Source organism: Ovis canadensis, chromosome 20 (genome assembly GCF_042477335.2).
Source record: "Ovis canadensis isolate MfBH-ARS-UI-01 breed Bighorn chromosome 20, ARS-UI_OviCan_v2, whole genome shotgun sequence".
NCBI classification, from domain to species: domain Eukaryota; kingdom Metazoa; phylum Chordata; class Mammalia; order Artiodactyla; family Bovidae; genus Ovis; species Ovis canadensis.
The window spans coordinates 46,318,012-46,336,902 of NC_091264.1; the positions used below are offsets into that span (position 1 = coordinate 46,318,012).

Consider the following 18,891-nt stretch of genomic DNA (forward strand, 5'->3'; position numbering starts at 1 on the left):
TAGTTATATATTTTATATATAGTGGTGTGTATATGTCATTCCCAATTTTCCGATCTATCTCTCCCCCACTTACCCTCCAGTACCCATAAGTTTGTTTTCTATATCTGTGACTCTACTTTTCTTTCAACATTTCTTTAGAGAGAAAATAACTTGATCATGTTATAGAGCATCATCTATGTGCCAAACATGTATTAAGCACTTTGAAAGCATAATAAATTTTAAAATGCTTCAGTATGTGAGAAATTATAGTGCACAATTTTTGATTTCAGGGCTTAGATGTCCCTATCTACTCAGTATCTTGTCTTCAAAGAGTTCCAAGGTAAAATGCTCCCAAGTACTGCTATAGATGGGAGGCTGAACCAGGAGAACTTAGAGTCATCGCAGGGGAAGCTAGGAGGGAATTCATAGTCCTCAGATAACACACCTCAGTAAAATGCTCGTCTTCCTGAGTAGCTTGAATACCAAACAGATGTGACCTTTGGAAGAGATGAGAGGGGACGGGAAGAGGAAGGGGAGAGGAAACAAGAGGAGAGGCAGAAGGGAAAGGAGGGAAGAAGGAAGGACGGAAAGAAGGGAGGGAAGGAAGATGGGGCAGAAAGCCAGTAGGACATTTACAAAGCATTTAGAACACCATAGCATGCTTGTCAAGATAGCACTGTAGACACGGAACTATCCTCAATCAAAGAACCCTGGAAACTCTTATGGGACAGGCAAGTTATGCCTCCTGGTAGAGAAGGAGCCTGGGGGGGTGGCAGGGCGGGATGGGGTCAGGGGGTCTGTCTATTAAAGTCATGAAATGACTGGCAGATTTCTAGGTTTCTAGTCCATTGGATGATTTTAAGACTCCCTCCCCTCCCCTGAAGATTCAAGGCAAGAATGTAAGTTAAAAATTAAATTTTTAACTTTGACCTAGGGAGATCAAAGGATATGGTGAAGGATTTAAGTGGCGAAATTAGCAAATCCAGAAATTCAATATTTTTTAAATTTGAGAGGAAAGTCTTCACAGGGCAAAAAGGAATCGCTTTTCTGTCCTAAATCAGGTTAGTAACTATATGCTTATATATTATTCATAAAGTAAAGTTTAGAATTAATTCTCCAGAAGGATTAATCAGGAGGGCTTCTATTAGAAATTTTATCAAAGCTATTTAACAATCTGGGGAAATTTGGATGGGGGAGTTGGACAAAACATGTGTTTTTATAGATTTTTCACAAGGGAAAGAAAAAAACATTCCTAGGGATGAGTTTGAGGTGGACAGTTATGTCAATAAAGGAAAAAGAAGTGTGTATTGTGTGGTGTTTAGTCCTTGTGTATGTGTGAGTGGCGTGGAGAGTATGTGTGCTTGTGGCGGTGGTGGTGTGTGTGTATATGTATACTGAAATAAATGGCAGCCCCAGATGACCCAATGAGTAATAATGGTGGTTGACAGACTGCTGATTTATATATACTTTGCAAACCCAGCCTTAGAAATTTTAAGTATTTTTTTGGGCATCTGATGTCATACATGCTGATATAGACAAAACTCTTTGACTCACCCACTTTGTCGAGCTTCCCACCAACAAATGCAGACCTGGCAGCAGGAGTCATTTTGTCCAGGGTAGTGAGGAGAATGATTTCCCTCTCCTTGTAAAAGCATTTTTAAAAAATCTTTTAGCTCTACGAAGATAGAAGAAAAACAAAGAGCTGTATGTTACCTTTAATTCCTTTTCTGACATCCTTCTTTTCTTTTTGTACATCCAAGTTTGTTGATTAGTTGCTAAATCATGTCTGATTCTTTTGCGACCCCATGAGCTGTCCTTGGTATTTCCCAGGCAAAAATACTGGAGTGGGTTGCCATTTCCTTGTCTGGGGAATCTTCCTGACCCAGGAATGGAACCTGAGGCTTTTGCTTCATCTCCTGCATTGTAGGCAGGTTCTTTACCGATGAGCTACCTTCAATAATCTGCTTCTGTCTGAAAAGCTTCCTTTCACATTCCCTACAGGGTAGATTTCCTGGCAATGAATTCTTTCAAGTTTTGTTTGACAGTCTTTCTCTTTCACTTCGGAGGGATATCTTCACTAGATATAGAATTATGGCTTGGCAGGATGTCTTGTCTGCTTTTTAGAGTTTTCAGGTTTTCTGTGTATTTTGTAATTAACAAAAATATCATAAAAGTGAAATGTCAAAACAATGGGTACTGGTATGACAAAGCAAGTTTCCCTTGGATTAATGTTTTAAAGCAGAGAGAGGTGCTAGGTGGATTTTAACCAGTTCTTCCCTCTGTAATGCTGATGTCAGTATGTTTTGCACTTGCAGGGGATAGCAAACAAACCCTTCAGCAAGAAGAAAAACAACCATAACACCATTATGCAAGTGGATAACCAGGTCTCTCCAAGGAAAGGTAGAAATTATTCTCTATGACATAGGCTTCCTTCTCCTTAAACAGGGCACTATTGATTCCATGTGAGACGACTTTGTAAATAAACACATGGACTAAAATGTAAAGCGTCTTAGAAATGTTCAGGAAAGGAGGTGGGGGGTGGGGGGGAATATCCCTGCCATGATTTTCCATTAGAAAAACCCTAAATAAAATAACCCATGTACCAAGGTTATTCACACTGTTATTTTGATTCTTATACACCTGTCAGTTTATCACTTGGTGGAGAATGTCAGAAAGAGGGGGGACTATTTTGGTTCTATCTCAAGAAGAGAGAGACAGATACATGGATGGAAGTGAGGCAGGATGAATGTTCTTGAGTCACTGCACCCTTCAACATAAACAGCTGGATATTTACAGGATATTTTTTAGATTGTTTATCTTAAGCAGGGCAGGGGAAAAACAATATGGAATTACTGCTATCAGATTAGAGTTATAGCTACATTATGGGGGACAAAAATCCTAGAAGAGAGGGTGAGCAACAAATTGCATACTTTTTCAATTTATATAAATGTTAGTGGCCTATTTAATTTTATATTTCTTCTTGTGTCAATTTTGATACTTAATAATTTTGGTATTTTCATATTGTTCCTTTTATTCAAATTATCTAGTCTAGTGTCTGTGTGCTCAGATGTATCCAACTCTTTGTGACCCTGTAGACTGTAGCCCACCAGGCTCATCTATCCATGGACTTTTAATTATATGTGAACATATAAAAGATATAAACATATATATATGTATATAAAATTGATTTCTGCCTTTATGTTTAACATTTACTTCTTTTTAGGATCTTTTCATTTTCCATTGTTCATTTTCCAAGTCTTTGAGTTCTCTCTTTTTTAATAAATATGTTCTGAGGTGTAGAATTTGCTCTTTCCAGAGCTTGACATGTAGTATCTTACTGTTACTCAGTTCCAAGCACTTTAGAACACTCCTTGTGGTTTCTCTTTTTGTGTGTGATTTCTTTTTTTGAGTTTCAGATTTTTCGTTCTTTGTTTTTATTGACATATAGTTGATTTACAATGTTATGCTAATTTCTGCTATACAGCAAAGTGACTGTTAAACACACATATACATTTTTTTAATATTCCTTTCTAAACTCCTATGATTCCTTTTTCTCAAGACTGATTTTGAAATAATTCATATTCTTTCTGGAGCAATGTAGAGAAAAGAACAAAACTCAGAAGGGTATCCTTAATTGACTATGACAAGCCCTATTCCACACATGGTGAAGACAGCTTCCCCTTTGCCCTCTAGAGGCTTTTTTTCTCTCATCTAGGAATTTTCCCACTGTTTCCTTCAGATTTTCAGGTCTACTTACTCCCCTTTTGCTTTTGAGAATTTTAGAAAGGATGAGATTGTTTAGAAAGCTTTGAGGCAAGTCATCTCAGTGTGCATGTATACATGTGTGGTTTGAAATGTTTTGCAGATGACCCAAGGCCAGTGAGTTTAAAGGCAGAGGAAGGGCTGGGTAATGATTAAATTTCTAAGACATTTTTTTCTTCCTTTTGCTCAGTCTCAAGGTTCAAACAGGGCAAAAATTTTTGCCTCCTGGAAAAGGTTAGGAGGCAATGGATTTTCCCCTCACTGACTCAGCAAGTCTTTGGCCTCTAAACATTTAAGGAAAGGGTCACTTACTAGACTCTTCCATTGCCAGGGCATTGGTATCTGATTCCTGTTGCCCTATTTTCTGGGAGGCAAAAAGCAACCTGAGATCAAATGTCTTCAGGGAAAAATCTTCCTTCAGTGATCAGCCTATGCCTTGAGGACTCTGTGTTCACAAAATCTTTGGCCTGAGTATCTCATCTTTCCTGCCAGATCATTCACACTTTCAATGAACTGTTAACTTTAGATAAATTTTTATCTAATATTCTTATCTGTTTACAAAGGGAGATCTGTCAAGAAACTAATTTTCCAGGTACTAATGTTACTTTTTTCACTTAATAATATATCTAAATGGAATCCTACAGTTGTACAGAAAGAGCTTCCTCATCATTTTTTAAAGTTGTATATGAATTTGGTATGACTATATTATAACTTAACCAGATAATTTATTAGATAACTAGATAATTTAACTAGATAAATTTATCTAATTTATTTAATTAGATAATTGCTGATTTATCTAATTTAAAATCTACTGTTTCAAACAATTCTTCAAAAATGTACAATGATACAAAATTCAAGTCAGTGGGATCATTGAAAAAAAAACTTATGTAACTAAATAGACTCAAATATGTAAAGCAAAATTAACACTATTTTTAAAAGGTACAAAAATCCTAATAAAACATTAGCAAAACAAATTTTTTTAAATTTTTTAAAATCGCAAAAACTAAGTCCAATCAATCCTAGAAATGAAAGAATAGTTTTCTATTACAAAGTAAATAATTGTCATTCAATACAAATTAAAGAAGAAAACTATATGATGACTCATTAGATTAAAAAAAAATCTTTATGAAATTAACACTCATTTCTGATGAACACTATTAGGTAACTATGAATATGTGATGGATAGTACTCTGAGATGGCCCCTTTGCACTCTTGGGTGGAACCAAAGGGCAGAGGATAAAGCAGAGAGCTCAGAGGGTAGAGCCAAGGGCCCCAAGGATTATCCCCAGGCCTCAAGAAAAGTTCAACATTTGTCTAACTGAACTTCAAAACTCTTATTGATCAGTGACTTCTTTTTACACTCCATTTCTCCCCTTTTTGAAACTAGAGTGTCTGTATCAATTATCCTATGCCTGTCCCACTGTTATAAGTGGAAACATTGCGAGTGTGTAATTTGCCTCTCTAATTTCACAAGTTCGCTGATAGATACTATTCCCATAGTGGGTTACTTTTAGAAGCTTCATCCATGTTTTTTTAAATTTTGTAAATTTGAGCTGACATTTTGATGAGGATTTGGACTTGAGTTGATAGTGTAATGAGATGAGACCTTAAGGAACTTTGGGTTGGGGTGAGTATGTTTTGTATATGGCATGAACACGGATCTTCTGGGACTAGAGAGTGAATTGTTCTAAGACTGCCCACAAGATTCTGGCCCCTGGTATACATACACCTTCCTCCAGTTATTTAAGCAAATGCCAAGGTAGGTGCTGCTTGAAGGGATGTTGCAGATCTAAGCACGGTCCATAATCAGCTGAGCCAGGTAGGACTGATCTAATCACAGGAACTCTTTAAATCTGGATCTAGAGGTCAGAGAGCAGCTAGAGAGATTCAAAGCACAAGAAGGATTTAACAGAAGAGATTCTTCCTTGCTGGTTTTGGGGACAGAGGGGGCCGTGTGACAAGCAGCATAATGCACAACATCTTAAAACTGAGAATAACTCTTAGTTGACAGTCACCAGGGAAATAGCAACAGAAGTACAACAACCACAGAAAACTGGACTCTTCCAATAGTTCCTTCCAGAGAACCTCCACCTGAGAACTCATCTTGCCTGATCACTTGATTTTAACCTTTGAGACCAGGAGTGAAAATCCAACCATATCATGCTGAAACTTATGACCTGCATAACTGTGAACCTTTTATTAAAAGGGTGCCATTTTAAGTCATTAAGTTTGTGAAAAAATTTTAACACAGCAATAGAAATAAATACACTTCATAAAGCATATCTACAACAGAACCTCCAACAAACATTATCCAAAATGTAAAAACATTAGAATTACTCTATGTAAATCAGGAACAATGGCATAAAACCAGAACTGCTTGATACAATCAGTAGTATACTCGTGGTTCTGATGCAATGATACCATGAAGTAAAAGACAGAAGAATAGGAAAAGAAGAGATAAAATCATAATTTGCACATTCCGTACACAGAAAACCTCTCCAAATTAGGAGATGAATTTTTAGAAACAAGATTAACTTTTGGCTAGCTACCTGGATATAACATCAGTAATTAAAAGTTAAATTTATTTCTTGGAACTTCCCTGACTGACCAGTGGCTAAGACTCTGAGCTTCCACTGCCTGGGATGCAGGTTCAATCCCTGATGGGGGAACTAAACCCCTGCTGCATGGTGTGGCCAAAAAATTATTTCTTTATACTAACCACAGGCAATTTAAAACCTCTACTGGTTTGTAATAATGGAGGTTCCATCCTCTTTTCTTTCAGGCTTGCCAACAGATGTGCTTTTGGATCTATGCCAATCTGATACGTGATCATAGTTTCTCTACACAATTTCTTTTGATGTATGTGGCTGGGGCATTATTCTGCCTACTACATATCCTTTTTTTTTTTTGTCTTTTTAAATTTTTATCTGCACCGCAGGGCATGTGGGATCTTAGTTTCACACAGGAGAGATGGAACCCACAACCCCTGTGGTGCAGGCACTGAGTCTTAACCACTGGACCACCTGGGAAGTCCAAAAATGTCCACATCCTTGCCAACACTCATTTCTTACCTTTTTTGATAAAAGTCATTTTAACAGGTGTAAGATGCTATCCCATTATGGTTTTGATTTGCATTTCCCTAATGATGAGTGAGCATTCTTTGGCTTTGCCTTTCTTTGGGATTGGAATGAAAACTGCCCATGACTGAGTGACTGAACTGAACTGAACTGAATGATGAGTGATGCTGAACATCTTTCCATATACCTCTTAACTACATGCATGTCTTCTTTGGAAAAATGTCTCTTCAGTTTGCTCATCAGATTTTTTTGGTTTTGCTTTTTTAAAATTTTTCCTGTTAAATTGTGCGAGTTCTTTTTACTTTGCTCAATGTTATGTGGCAGCCTGGATGGGAAGAGAACTTGAGGGAGAGTTGATACATGTATTTGTATGGCTGAGTCCTTTTGCTGTCCACCTGAAACTGTCACACTGTTTGTTAACTGGCTACATCCCAATACAGAATAAAAACAAAATTGAGTTCTTTTTATATTTTGCAGTCTAACCCCTTATCAGATAAATGATTTGCAAGTGTCTTCTCCCATTCAGTAGGTTGCCCTTTCATTTCGTTTATAATTTCCTTTGCTGTGCAGAAGACTTTTAGTTTGATATAGTGCCCTTTGTTCATTTTTGCTTTCTCTGCTTTTGCTTTTGGTGTCTTATTAAAAAATCATTGCCAAGACTTATGTCAGGGAATTTACCATCTATATGTTCTTCTAGAAGTTTTATGGTTTCATGTCTTGAGTTCAAATTTTAATCCATTTTGACTTAATTTTTGTATATGGTATAAGAGAGTGGTCCAGTTTCATTCTTTCGCATGTGATTGTCCAGTTTTCCCATCAATATTATTGAATATTTTAATATTTATTGAAGTATAATTACATAAAATAAAATATGGATCTTAAGTATATATTTAGATGTGCTTTGAGAAATGTATAAACTTACAAACAAGACTCATAGAACATTACATTAGTTTAAAGTCCCATGATGTCCCTTTGCCCTCCTTACCAAGAGGGAATTATTTAATATCTAGCCACATAAATTAATTTTGCCTATTTTTTGAAATTCATAGAAATAGCATGCATAAAAATGGTATTCACTCTTTGGTGTCTAGCTTCTTTAGCTGAGCAAATGTTTGTTGGGATTCATCCAGATTGTTGAATGTATCAGTGTTTCCTTCCTTCATATTTCTGAGTAATATCCATTGTATTAATATACTACAGTATGTTCATCCATTCCAAAGATCCAGCTATTTAAAATAAAGCTGCCATGAGCAATTTGGTACAAGCCTTTTGTAGATATATATTTTTATTTCTCTTGAGAAAGGCCATTTGTTGAAAAGACTAATATCTTCCATTGAATTGCATTAGTGCATTTATTCAAAAACATATGATCATATGAACTCCCTATTTTCTCCTATAGATGAATTTGTTTGGTCTTACATGAACACTGCATTGATTACTGTAGCTTGAAGCTACCCCAAATACATTACTTTTTAAAAAATTTATTTATTTTGATTGGAGGCCAATTACGTTACACATTACTTTTTTTTAAAATTAAACTTTCTTCTGCAATGTGCACATATGAGTTTCTCAATCAAACTAGTCATCTAAGTTTTAAGAATAAAGTAGTTTACTTGAGGGAAGGTCTTGTTGGTTATTCAGGGGACTTTTTTCCAAGAGTAACTCAAGGTGTTTTTAAAAATGTTCCCTTTAAAATAAACATTAGGAAGGCCACTTATTAGGAAGGGCCACTCGGAAATTTGGACCCCTAATGTTAAAATATGTTTTTTTCCTCAGCTGTGTTAACAATGGATATTTTCTGGCCCTTATTAGGAAAGGCCACTCGGAAATTTGGACCCCTAATGTTAAAATGTGGTTTTTTCCTCAGCTGTGTTAACGATGGATATTTTCTCTCATACATTCCAGTTCCATATTTTTGTTCTGTTCGTTATGGAATCGCTGTCTTCCTGCTCCTCTGTAATGTTATAATAATGTCACAGCGTGTGTGTATGAGCCTCACAATGATAGCCATGGTGAACAGCACGGAGCCACATGGTTTGTCCAACACCTCCACAAAGGAGCTCCAGGATAACATAAAGGTATATCAAAAATATTACACACAGTCATAAGTTTAAAATCCTATCTTGCTAACTAATTTGTGTAGAGATTGAATGTTATCGTAATTGATATGATAGTAATTATTCAAAAAAGAAGCTCATGTCTTGATCTACCTCATCAGTAGTAAACCTAAATGAAGATGTCCCATGACTAAAGTATGTCTAAGTTTAGACAAGAGAAAAAAGGAAAACATCTTTAATGAGAAATAGAAATCAACACATTTTCTTTCTTATTTATGTTTTTAACTTACAGTATATTTACATGTTTTGTTAATTTCACCTACAGAAGGTAATGGGTTGATAACTATCTGTCAGAAGATGTAGTACAAAAGAAATGGAAATAGATAGGAAAAAATATTTTTTCACTATACTTTTCTTATGTCCCTTTTTTAATACATAAGCAAATAAAATATTTCCTTATTTTCACCCCTATTTACATTAAGAGTAATGCTCTATATGTAATGTACTGCACCCTGATTTTTTTTTTTAACATAAGCATCAGAACCAGGTCTCAGATTTGACACATATGTAGGAATTCCTACAGGGAATTTAAAATAACTGTAATTAATATGTCAAGGGGTCTAATGGGAAAAGAATACAATGCCAGAGAGGTAATGTCAATAGAGAGGTGGATATTATTAGAATAAAAAAAGAAATAGTAGAAATCATGGCAATTGTAACAGGTATAAAGAATGCCTTGATGGGCTCATATGTAGTATCAACACAGGTGAGGAAAGAATCAGTGAACTTGAATATATGAACTTCCCAAGCTGAAATGAAAAAGATTAAAAAATAAACTAAGCAGAACATCCCAGAACTGTGGACAATACCAAAAGGTGTAACATGTGCTTGATTAGAATATCAGAAAGAGTAGGAAAAATGGAAAGAAGAAATATTTGAAAAATTAATGGCTGAGAACTTTTTGAAGTTAATGGCAGACACCAAACCACAAATTCAGAACAACAAACAGGACAAATACTAAAAAGAAAATTAATCAAGAACAACAAGAATTACCACCCAGACATACGTATTTAAATTGCAGAAAACTAAGACAAAAAGAATATCTCAAATAAATCTGGAGGAAAAAGACTACAGAGGAACAAGGATAAAAATTACAGAAGATTTCTTATCAGACACCACTCAAACATGAAGAACGAAGTGAAATTTCTAAAGTACTGAAAGAAAAAAAACTTGCCCAACTAAAATTCTATATCCTGTGAAGTTACACATTTAAGAATTTAAGAAGTTGTATACTTTATGACAAAGATTAAATACAGTTTATTGTGTCAACTGTACCTCAAAAAATCTATCAAAAATCAATTTTATTCAAAATTTTTTTAATTCTTGAGTATTCCATTGCCTTGGTTTAAATATCAAGACCCCCATTTTCTAGAGAAATGGCTACTCACAAAAGCTGTATTTTATTTTCTTCACTGTAGTAAAAGAAGGGGCAGCTCAAACTGAGAAGCTTGAACTTTTCTTTGGCACATTCACCAACCCCCTCCCCTTCTCCTTCCTGCCAGGAATCTGCTGCTGTAATCCAGGAGAACTGACCTTCTTCAAATAAGAGTCATAGAAAAGGAATTCAGTTTTCTCCTCTACAAAGGTACTAGATGAAGAAATCGAATAGATAATTATTCTCAAATATGAAAACTCACCAGATTATTTTCCCAAAGAAGATCTAAATTGTAAACTTAAATTATAAATGAACCTAAAAACTAGCAAAGTAACTAAAACTAGGGAGGGAACACTATAGTGTCGCACATTTAGGTACTCAAAGCCGAGATGGCCCGGTGATAGAAGTCTCTGCTCAGATAGCGGAAGAATGGAAAAAAAAAAAAAAAGAAATTGACAGAACTAATACTAGACAGAACATTTTAGAAAAGAAGGCAAATAACAAAGAAAACGAGAGAACAGAAACCAAAGAGAGCGCAATAAGGGACACTGAGTATAGAAAAGAAAAGGAAGGAAGATGAGAAAGTGTTACACATAAATGAGAAATATCCTCTGTCTTCCCTCTGCTAAAACAGCCATATATATATATATAATTATTTCATTTTGTTTAAAATTTACCAATCTGGTAGAAATTCTGTGATAACTTTAAAATTTATTAATAAATGTATACATTTTTATATTTCTGTGATCTATATTTATTGGTCATTACCATTTTTTTCTCTTATAAGTTATCTGTTGATACCCTTAGTCCATTTTACCTACTGGGATATTATCTATTTTTTCATTTATATGACTCATACAGATGTATATATATTTATTCCTAAGATTTATATAGGTTAATTTACATATTTATATACAGAGTACTTTATTTAATGATAACTAGTTAATGGATTGAATATGGAAATACTCAGGTTTTATTCTTCTGGTGTAGGGAATTTCATCTGAGGTGAGTGGTTTGAATTCAACTATGATGCCCACTTTTCTTCTTTTTCTATCCTCCACTATAAAGAGTGATGGCTTTATGCCATAAAAAAACCCCAATATTCTGAATAATTTGCACAGGGAGAGTCGAGCAAATGTGTGCTGAATCACCTGATATGGGGAAAGGTGAATATTGATTTCCTTGGGAAAATACCTGTCATTTAGAAAAATATGGCAGAGCATCTTGTTCTATCCTCTGAGTAACCTCCCACCAATGAAAAAGATCTGGAGCTTCCATGACCACTTGGCTACTGTATAGAGGCCCCTCACTATTAGCATTCAGTATACTCAGAGTGATGCTTCTACCAAATCACTCATGGAAGTCCTTTCTATCAGATAAGACATCACTATCTACAGCTATAGGATGACAGGGATTTGAGAAAGGGAGACAAAGGATGAAGGGAGCAAGATAACAGTGACAAGAGAGCAAACATTCAGACTCCTACCTAGTTGATTATTTCATAGTCAACCAAGAGTTCCATTTAGAACATACATTCTTTATCTAAAATAAACTAATTATGCGAGTGCATAGACAGTTTAGAGAAAGGGACTATCTTAGACATTTCCAAAGAAGTTTTCATCTTGTCCTCACCTACTAAAATTAAAATTTCTTCCTGTGCAGTGAGTCCAAAAATACTGCAACCTCCTCATAGTGCAAAATGTAAGTTCAATATTAAGAATTTCTTATGTCAGGTTTAATAAAGCAACAAAACTATGCAAGAACCCCTAGCCAAAACCAGCAGAGGAATTCACTCCTGAGACAGACAACAAAACATGCTGCATCAGAGCCAAGTGAAAGAAGAGGAATGGCCTTTTTTCCTTTATTATCCCATTCAATTATTCCCATAGTTCAGCCTGAGAACATCTCTTCATGGTTTGATATTCTCTCTGTTGCTACTTTGCTCTCTGGGATCAGTGTGTGTGTTGTTAGGGGGATATGTTGTTTTGTCAACAAGGTTAGCTGAATATAGAAAAAGGATGAGAAGGGGCAAGTGGAAATTAATAACTGCAGTAAATGTAGTTCTACATGGTATTCTACAGAGGAGTTTGCATCTATTAGTAATATTTAAGAAATAAGTATTAGAGATGTTGAAGGTGAACCTGTAGAAATTTTCTGGACTCACCTCCTCCTACAGACACACCAAATATACAGATACCTATGGAAAATTTTCCTCTGGGAAAAAATCAAAACCTGAATACTCCTACACATCAAGAGAACAAGAAAATGCCCATTACCAAGAGGAAATGCTGAGACACAATCTCACTGCAAACCCCTGGCAAGGTGACCCAGCAAGACACCCCCCTCAGGAGTGAAGAGTCTGAACCCTGCATTGGGCATCATCCCTGCACCTGAAAGATAAGCCACCCAAAGGCGTAGCTCTGAAAGCCAACAGGGCTCACAAACACAAGTCCCACAAGGGTAAACGGAACTGAGAAATGGTTCTTAAATGGCTTGCCCATGGACTCACCTACCCCTTGGCACAGCACGGAAGCAGCTGTTTGAAAAGCACCAAGACATTCTATGAAAGAGGTTTATTTGCTTACCATAAACTGTTGACTTGAGGCACAAGCATCTAATTTAATACACATCCAGGGTCTTCTGGGGTTCTTTCTCTTTGGGGACGGAAGCCAGTGAATGCTATCCTCGTGTTCTCTCTTTGCTGTACTCCAGAGAGCCAGTATCTCCCAAAGGGACAGCTTTACATTCACCTGGCACTCTTGTTCTGGTGCTCCATTTTTTTTTTTTTTCCTTTTTAGCAGCTGCTCCCTTGATCACCTGGCTCTGGTGGCCAGCAGGGCTTGACAAAATTAGTATCTATTTGTGATCAAAATTCTCAGCAAGTGAATATAAAGGGAACATGCTTCAGCAGAGTAAAGATCAGCAATGTAACAAGGCCACAGATAACATCACACCTAATGGTGAAAATCTGAAAGCTTTTCTTCCAATGTCAGGAAAAAACAGTGATGCCCACTCCCACCACTTTTATTCAGCTTAGTATTAGAAGGTTTCACTGGTGCAATTAGGCAAGGTTAAAAAGGAGGGGCATCCAAACTGTAAAGGAAGAAGAAAAATTGTCACTATTTGCAGATGACATGACATTACATATAGAAAATTCTAAAGACTTCACTAAGGAAACTGTTAGGGCTAATAAATGAATCTGGTAAACTTGTGAGATACAAAATCAATATACAAAAATCTTTTGTGTTTCTATGCACTAATAAAAAACTGGCAGAAATAAAATTAAGAAAACAATTGCATCAAAAAGAATAAAATAAAAGCAGGAATGCATTTAATCAAGAAGGTGAAACACCTATGCACTAAAAACTATGTGACACTGATGAAAGAAACTGAAGAAGATACAAGTAAGTGGAGAGATATTTTGTGCTCATAGATTGGAAGAATTCATACTGTCAAAAAGTCTACAGATAGATGTAATCTTTATCAAAATTCCAATTACATTTTTTACAGAAATAGAACAAACAGTGCAATTTGTATGGACCCAAAATAGCCAAAGCAATAAGAAAGAAAAACAAAGGCATCAACCCCTCTGATTTCGAACTATATCCCAAAACTATAATAATCAAGAAAGTATGGTATTGATATAAGCACAGACACGTTGATCAATGAAGCAGAGTAGGTAGCCCAGAAATAAACCCATACATAAGGTGGACAATTAATCTATGACAGAGGAGTCAAGAATTTACCATGATGAACTGACAATCTCTTCAATGAATGGTGTTGGAAAAACTAGACCCCTATCTTATAACAGACACAAAAATTAACTCAAAATAAATCCAAATTGGAGCATAAAACCTAGAACCATGAAACTAAAAGAAAATATAAATGAAAAACTCATTGACATTAGTCTTGGCTATGATTTTTTTGGATTTGACATCAAAGTCAATGGCAACAAAAGCAAAAGTAAACAAGTGAGACTACATCAAACTAAAAGCTTCTGCATGGCAAAGGAAACCATCAACAAAATGAAAAGGCAACCTACTGAATGGGAGAAAATATTTGCAAATCATGTATCTGATCTGGGATTAATATTCAAGATATATGAAGAACTCATCTAACTCTATAGCAAAAAAAAAAAAAATCCAAGCAAAAATGAGCAGAGGATATAAACGGACATTTTTCTGAGAAAAACGTCCAGTTTGTCAACAGGCACAAGAGAATGCATTCAATATCATCATGGAAATGTAATTCAAACCCATAAGATATCACCTCACACCTGTCAGAATCAGTTCAGTTCAGTTCAGTCGCTCAGTCGTGTCTGACTCTTTGCAACCCCATGAATCACAGCACACCAGGCCTCCCTGTCCATCACCAACTCCCGGAGTTCACTCAGACTCACATCCATCGAGTCAGTGACGCCATCCAGCCATCTCATCCTCTGAGGTCCCCTTTTCCTCCTGCCCCCAATCCCTCCCAGCATCAGAGTCTTTTCCAATGAGTCAACTCTTCATATGAGGTGGCCAAAGTACTGGAGTTTCAGGTTTAGCATCATTCCTTCCAAAGAAATCCCAGGACTGATCTCTTTCAGAATGGACTGGTTGGATCTCCTTGCAGTCCAAGGGACTCTCAAGAGTCTTCTCCAACACCACAGTTCAAAAGCATCAATTCTTCGGTGCTCAGCCTTCTTCACAGTCCAACTCTCATATCCATACATGACTACTGGAAAACCATAGCCTTGACTAGACAGACCTTAGTCGGCAAATATGGATATCTTGTCAGAATGTATATTAGCAAAAAGATAAGAAATATTGTATTGGCTAAGATGTAGAAATATGGGAACACTAGTGCACTGGTGATATAATATAAATTACTACAGTTGTCATGGAAAACAGTATGTATGAAGGTTCTTCAAAAAAAAATAACCGTATGATCCAGCAATTCTACTTCTGGGTATTTATCCAAAGAAAAAGAAAACACTAACTTGAAAAAATATCTACAGCCCATGTTCATTGCAGCATTATTTACAATATCCTAAGTATTCATGAATAGATAATATAAATGTGGTAGTAATATTTAATAGAATATTACTTGGACATAAAATATGAAATCTTGCCATTTGCTGAAACATGAATGGGTCTTGAGGGCCCTGCACTAAGTGAAATAGATCAGACAAAGACAACTACTATATAATTTCATTTATATGTGAATTCTAAACAAAACCAAGCTCCTAGACACACAGAATAGGTTGGTGGTTGCTAGTAGCATGGGATTGGGGAGGCTGGGCAAAATGGGTAAAAGGAGTTAAAAAGTGCAAACATCCAGCTATAAAATAAGTTATGATGGTGTAGCATATGGCACAGTGACTACAGTTAAGAGCACTATCTTGTATAGTTGAAAGTTGCTAAGAGAGTAGATCTTAAAAGTTTTCATCACAGCTAAAACTAGAACCATATGTTGTCATGGATGTTGACTTACTGTGGTGATCATTTCTCAATATATGCAAATAGCCAATCATGTTGTACACCTGAAACTAATATGCCAATTGCATCTAATTTTTTTTAATAAGTTTTAAATGTCTATGCTGTGCAGGTATGAGAGGAACAGATGATGCCCTTTATAGCAAGGACTTCGTTATAGTTGAGGATGCCAATGATAAAACATAATTACAAACAGAAAATGATGTTATCAGGAATAAATAAATCATATAACAGAGGAGATTAGGCAGAGGGCAGATATTTACATGGGGTAAACTGGAAGACTGGAAGACCAATTTTCCCACATTCCTGAACATTATAGAAAATGATTTGCAGAGTGGCTAAACCCATCTCCTTTTTTCTTTCAGAACCCTGTGTATAACTGGAGCACTGAAATCCAGGGGATCATGTTAAGTTCCATCTTCTATGGTGTACTCATCAGCCAAATTCCTGCAGGATATTTATCTGGAATATACTCTTTAAAGAAAATGATTGGTTTTGCATTACTTTTCAGCTCTCTATTTACTCTGCTCCTCCCACTGGCAGCTGAATTTGGAGAAATTTTGGTCATTATATGCCGAGTAATCAAGGGAATGTTCCAGGTATAAAGATAATGCAAAATAGAATATTACTCAGCCATAAAAAGAATGAATTTGATTCAGTTCTAGTGAGGTGGATGAACCTAGAATCTGTTATACAGAGTGAAGTCAGAAAGAGAAAAACAAATATCATATATTAACGCATATATATGGAATCTAGAAAATGGCATTGAGAAGCTTGTTTGCAGGGAAGGAATGGAGACACAGACGTAGAGAATGGACTTGTGGACCCAGTGGGGGAAGGCAAGAGTGGGATGAATGGAGAAAGTAGCATTGACATATATACACTGCTACTGCTAAGTCACTTCAGTCGTGTCCAACACTGTGTGACCCCATAGATGGCAGCCCACCAGGCTCCTCCGTACCTGAGATTCTTCTGGCAAGAACACTGGTGTGGGTTGCCATTTCCTTCTCCAATGCATGAAAGTGAAAAGTGAAAGTGAAGTTGCTCAGTCATGTCCGACTCTTCACAACCCCATGGACTGCAGCCCACCAGGCTTCTCCGTCCATGGGATTCTCCAGGCAAGAGTACTGGAGTGGGGTGCCATTGCCTTCTCTGCATATGTACACTACTAAGTAAGAAATAGATAGCTGGTGTAAAGTTGTGTATAACACAGGGAGCCATATGGCTGATTCACATTCTTGTACAGCAGAAACCAATATAACATTGTAAAGTGATTTTCTTCCAATTAAAAATATAAAAAGATAATGCAAAAACTAGAGTTTAAATTCACAGAACATGTCAGAGATCAAATGTTCTAATCATTCTTTCAGGGGATAACTTTAACAACTCAGCAAGTAATATGGATCAAGTGGGCTCCTCCCTTGGAACTAGGCCGACTTACTGCTCTGAGTTTGTCAGGTAATGACTTAGGGCCTAGAATGTTTAATCCCATTGTCATCTCATTGTAGCATGTTCTGCCCTAGAACCTAAGAAATATTGCGTTTTGAACTGTCAAGTGCTTTGGAAACCATTCACACTTTAAATATGTGGAAACTGTCTAGGACAGAGAAGAGGTGTCCTTATCTCTAACAACAGCAAAAAGAGAAGAAAGCAAATAATTCATTATTTTCTTCTGTTTGGTATTATATGAATGTTTCACTAGAAGTTGTTCACTGCCACCATGAAGCTACGTTATCTCCATTTCCAGATGCCTGCATTCATTAGGGATGTTCTTTGTGCCTTCTGATTAGGACTTCTACTAGGACCCTGCATTGTCCTGCTTATCACTGGATTCATCTGTGACTCCCTGGGATGGCCCATGGTCTTTTATATTTTTGGTGAGTCTCTTTCTATAAAAATCCAAGTCATTATTTAAAGGTCTAAAAAACCTAAAAGTAAATGCAAAATTTAATAATTTATATGAAGTTAACAATATTAAAAATAATAAATCACATTGAGGGAAAAAGAGCAGTCAACATTCATTAATTTCTTATTGCAAGCAAGACATCATGCTCAGAACTATACATGCATCATTGTACATAATTTCACAACTCTATAACAGTGCTACAGAAACATATCCCTTATGTAAACTCATGGGGAAAGGGATGATCAGAACAGGTCAAACATTTGAGTATACTATGTATACTTAATATTCCAAGCATGATTTGGTATATCATCTTATGTGAAAGTGAAAGTTGCTCAGTCATGTCTGACTCTTTGAGACTGCATGGACTATACAGTCTCCAGGCCAGAATACTGGAGTGGGTAGCTATTCCCTTCACCAGAGGATCTTCCCAACCCAGGGATCAAACCCAGGTCTTCCACACTGCGGGCGGATTCTTTACCAGCTGAAACACCAGAGAAGCCCAAGAATACTGGAGTGGGTAACCCATCCCTTCTCCAGGGGATCTTCCGGATCCAGGATTCGAACTGGGGTTCCCTGCATTGCAGATCGATTCTTTACCAGCTGAGCTACCAGGGAAGCCCTATCATCTCATAATCAAACACATTAGTTTCTAGAGTGACACATGAAATTCTCAACAAACTGGAATAAATGAAAAACTATAAAGGACTGGGGTTTCCAGATAAGTTAGAAAATCACTTTCAAATCTTGATTTTAAATTTGTCAATAAGAGACTGTGGATGAGTGCTTTTATGCTCATTTGATAGACAAATAACAATATAGAGGCTTAATGCAGAGGGATCTATTTATGAAGTGATTATTTAAAATGGTATAAAGATGTGGCAGAATCACAGGGTTAGAGCAGTGATCTGGTGCTAGCAAAATCAAAATTAGCTAGAAGCTAATACCATATCCAGGTCCAAATGGGCAAGCAAGGGAGTAGCTGAGGGGAATTTACTAGGAGAGAGTCCTGTAGAGATATCTACATTGAGAGGACCTGTGACTTTTCATAAAAGGGAGTATAGACTGAGGCAATGCTGGAGAAGGTGATAACTAGAGAAAGAGACACCCTAACCTCATTCAAGTCTCTCCTTCTAATCTTCTGCTTAGGCTTTCTTCTGCCCAAGTCTATCTGGAAAGCAGAGGACATGGGGGCCTGTTG

The 18,891-nt window shown here is 36.5% G+C and overlaps 2 protein-coding genes across 9 annotated transcripts in view; one reads left to right on the plus strand and one right to left on the minus strand.

The window, feature by feature from the left end:
* Positions 1–2,257, minus strand: part of TRIM38 (tripartite motif containing 38) — a 102,364-nt gene extending 100,107 nt beyond the window's left edge. The window contains exon 1 of the mRNA XM_069563710.1: positions 1,693–2,257. The gene's annotated coding sequence lies outside the window, so the exon portion shown is untranslated. The remainder of the gene's footprint in view (positions 1–1,692) is intronic.
* SLC17A1 (solute carrier family 17 member 1) overlaps positions 461–18,891 on the plus strand; it is an 89,922-nt gene continuing 71,491 nt past the window's right edge. For 2 of the 8 annotated variants that reach the window (XM_069563706.1, XM_069563708.1), the window contains exons 1-8: positions 481–710; positions 914–1,040; positions 2,295–2,379; positions 8,724–8,896; positions 10,438–10,520; positions 16,153–16,386; positions 17,158–17,245; positions 17,578–17,664. In XM_069563706.1, coding sequence (XP_069419807.1) covers positions 16,192–16,386; positions 17,158–17,245; positions 17,578–17,664 — 370 coding nt within the window. In that variant the 5' untranslated portion in view covers positions 481–710; positions 914–1,040; positions 2,295–2,379; ... (1 more) ...; positions 10,438–10,520; positions 16,153–16,191. Of the gene's footprint in view, positions 711–913; positions 1,041–2,294; positions 2,380–8,723; positions 8,897–10,437; positions 10,521–16,152; positions 16,387–17,157; positions 17,246–17,577; positions 17,665–18,891 lie in introns of all 8 variants that reach the window. The other 6 variants (XM_069563704.1, XM_069563705.1, XM_069563702.1 and 3 more) reach the window with 5 other exon arrangements.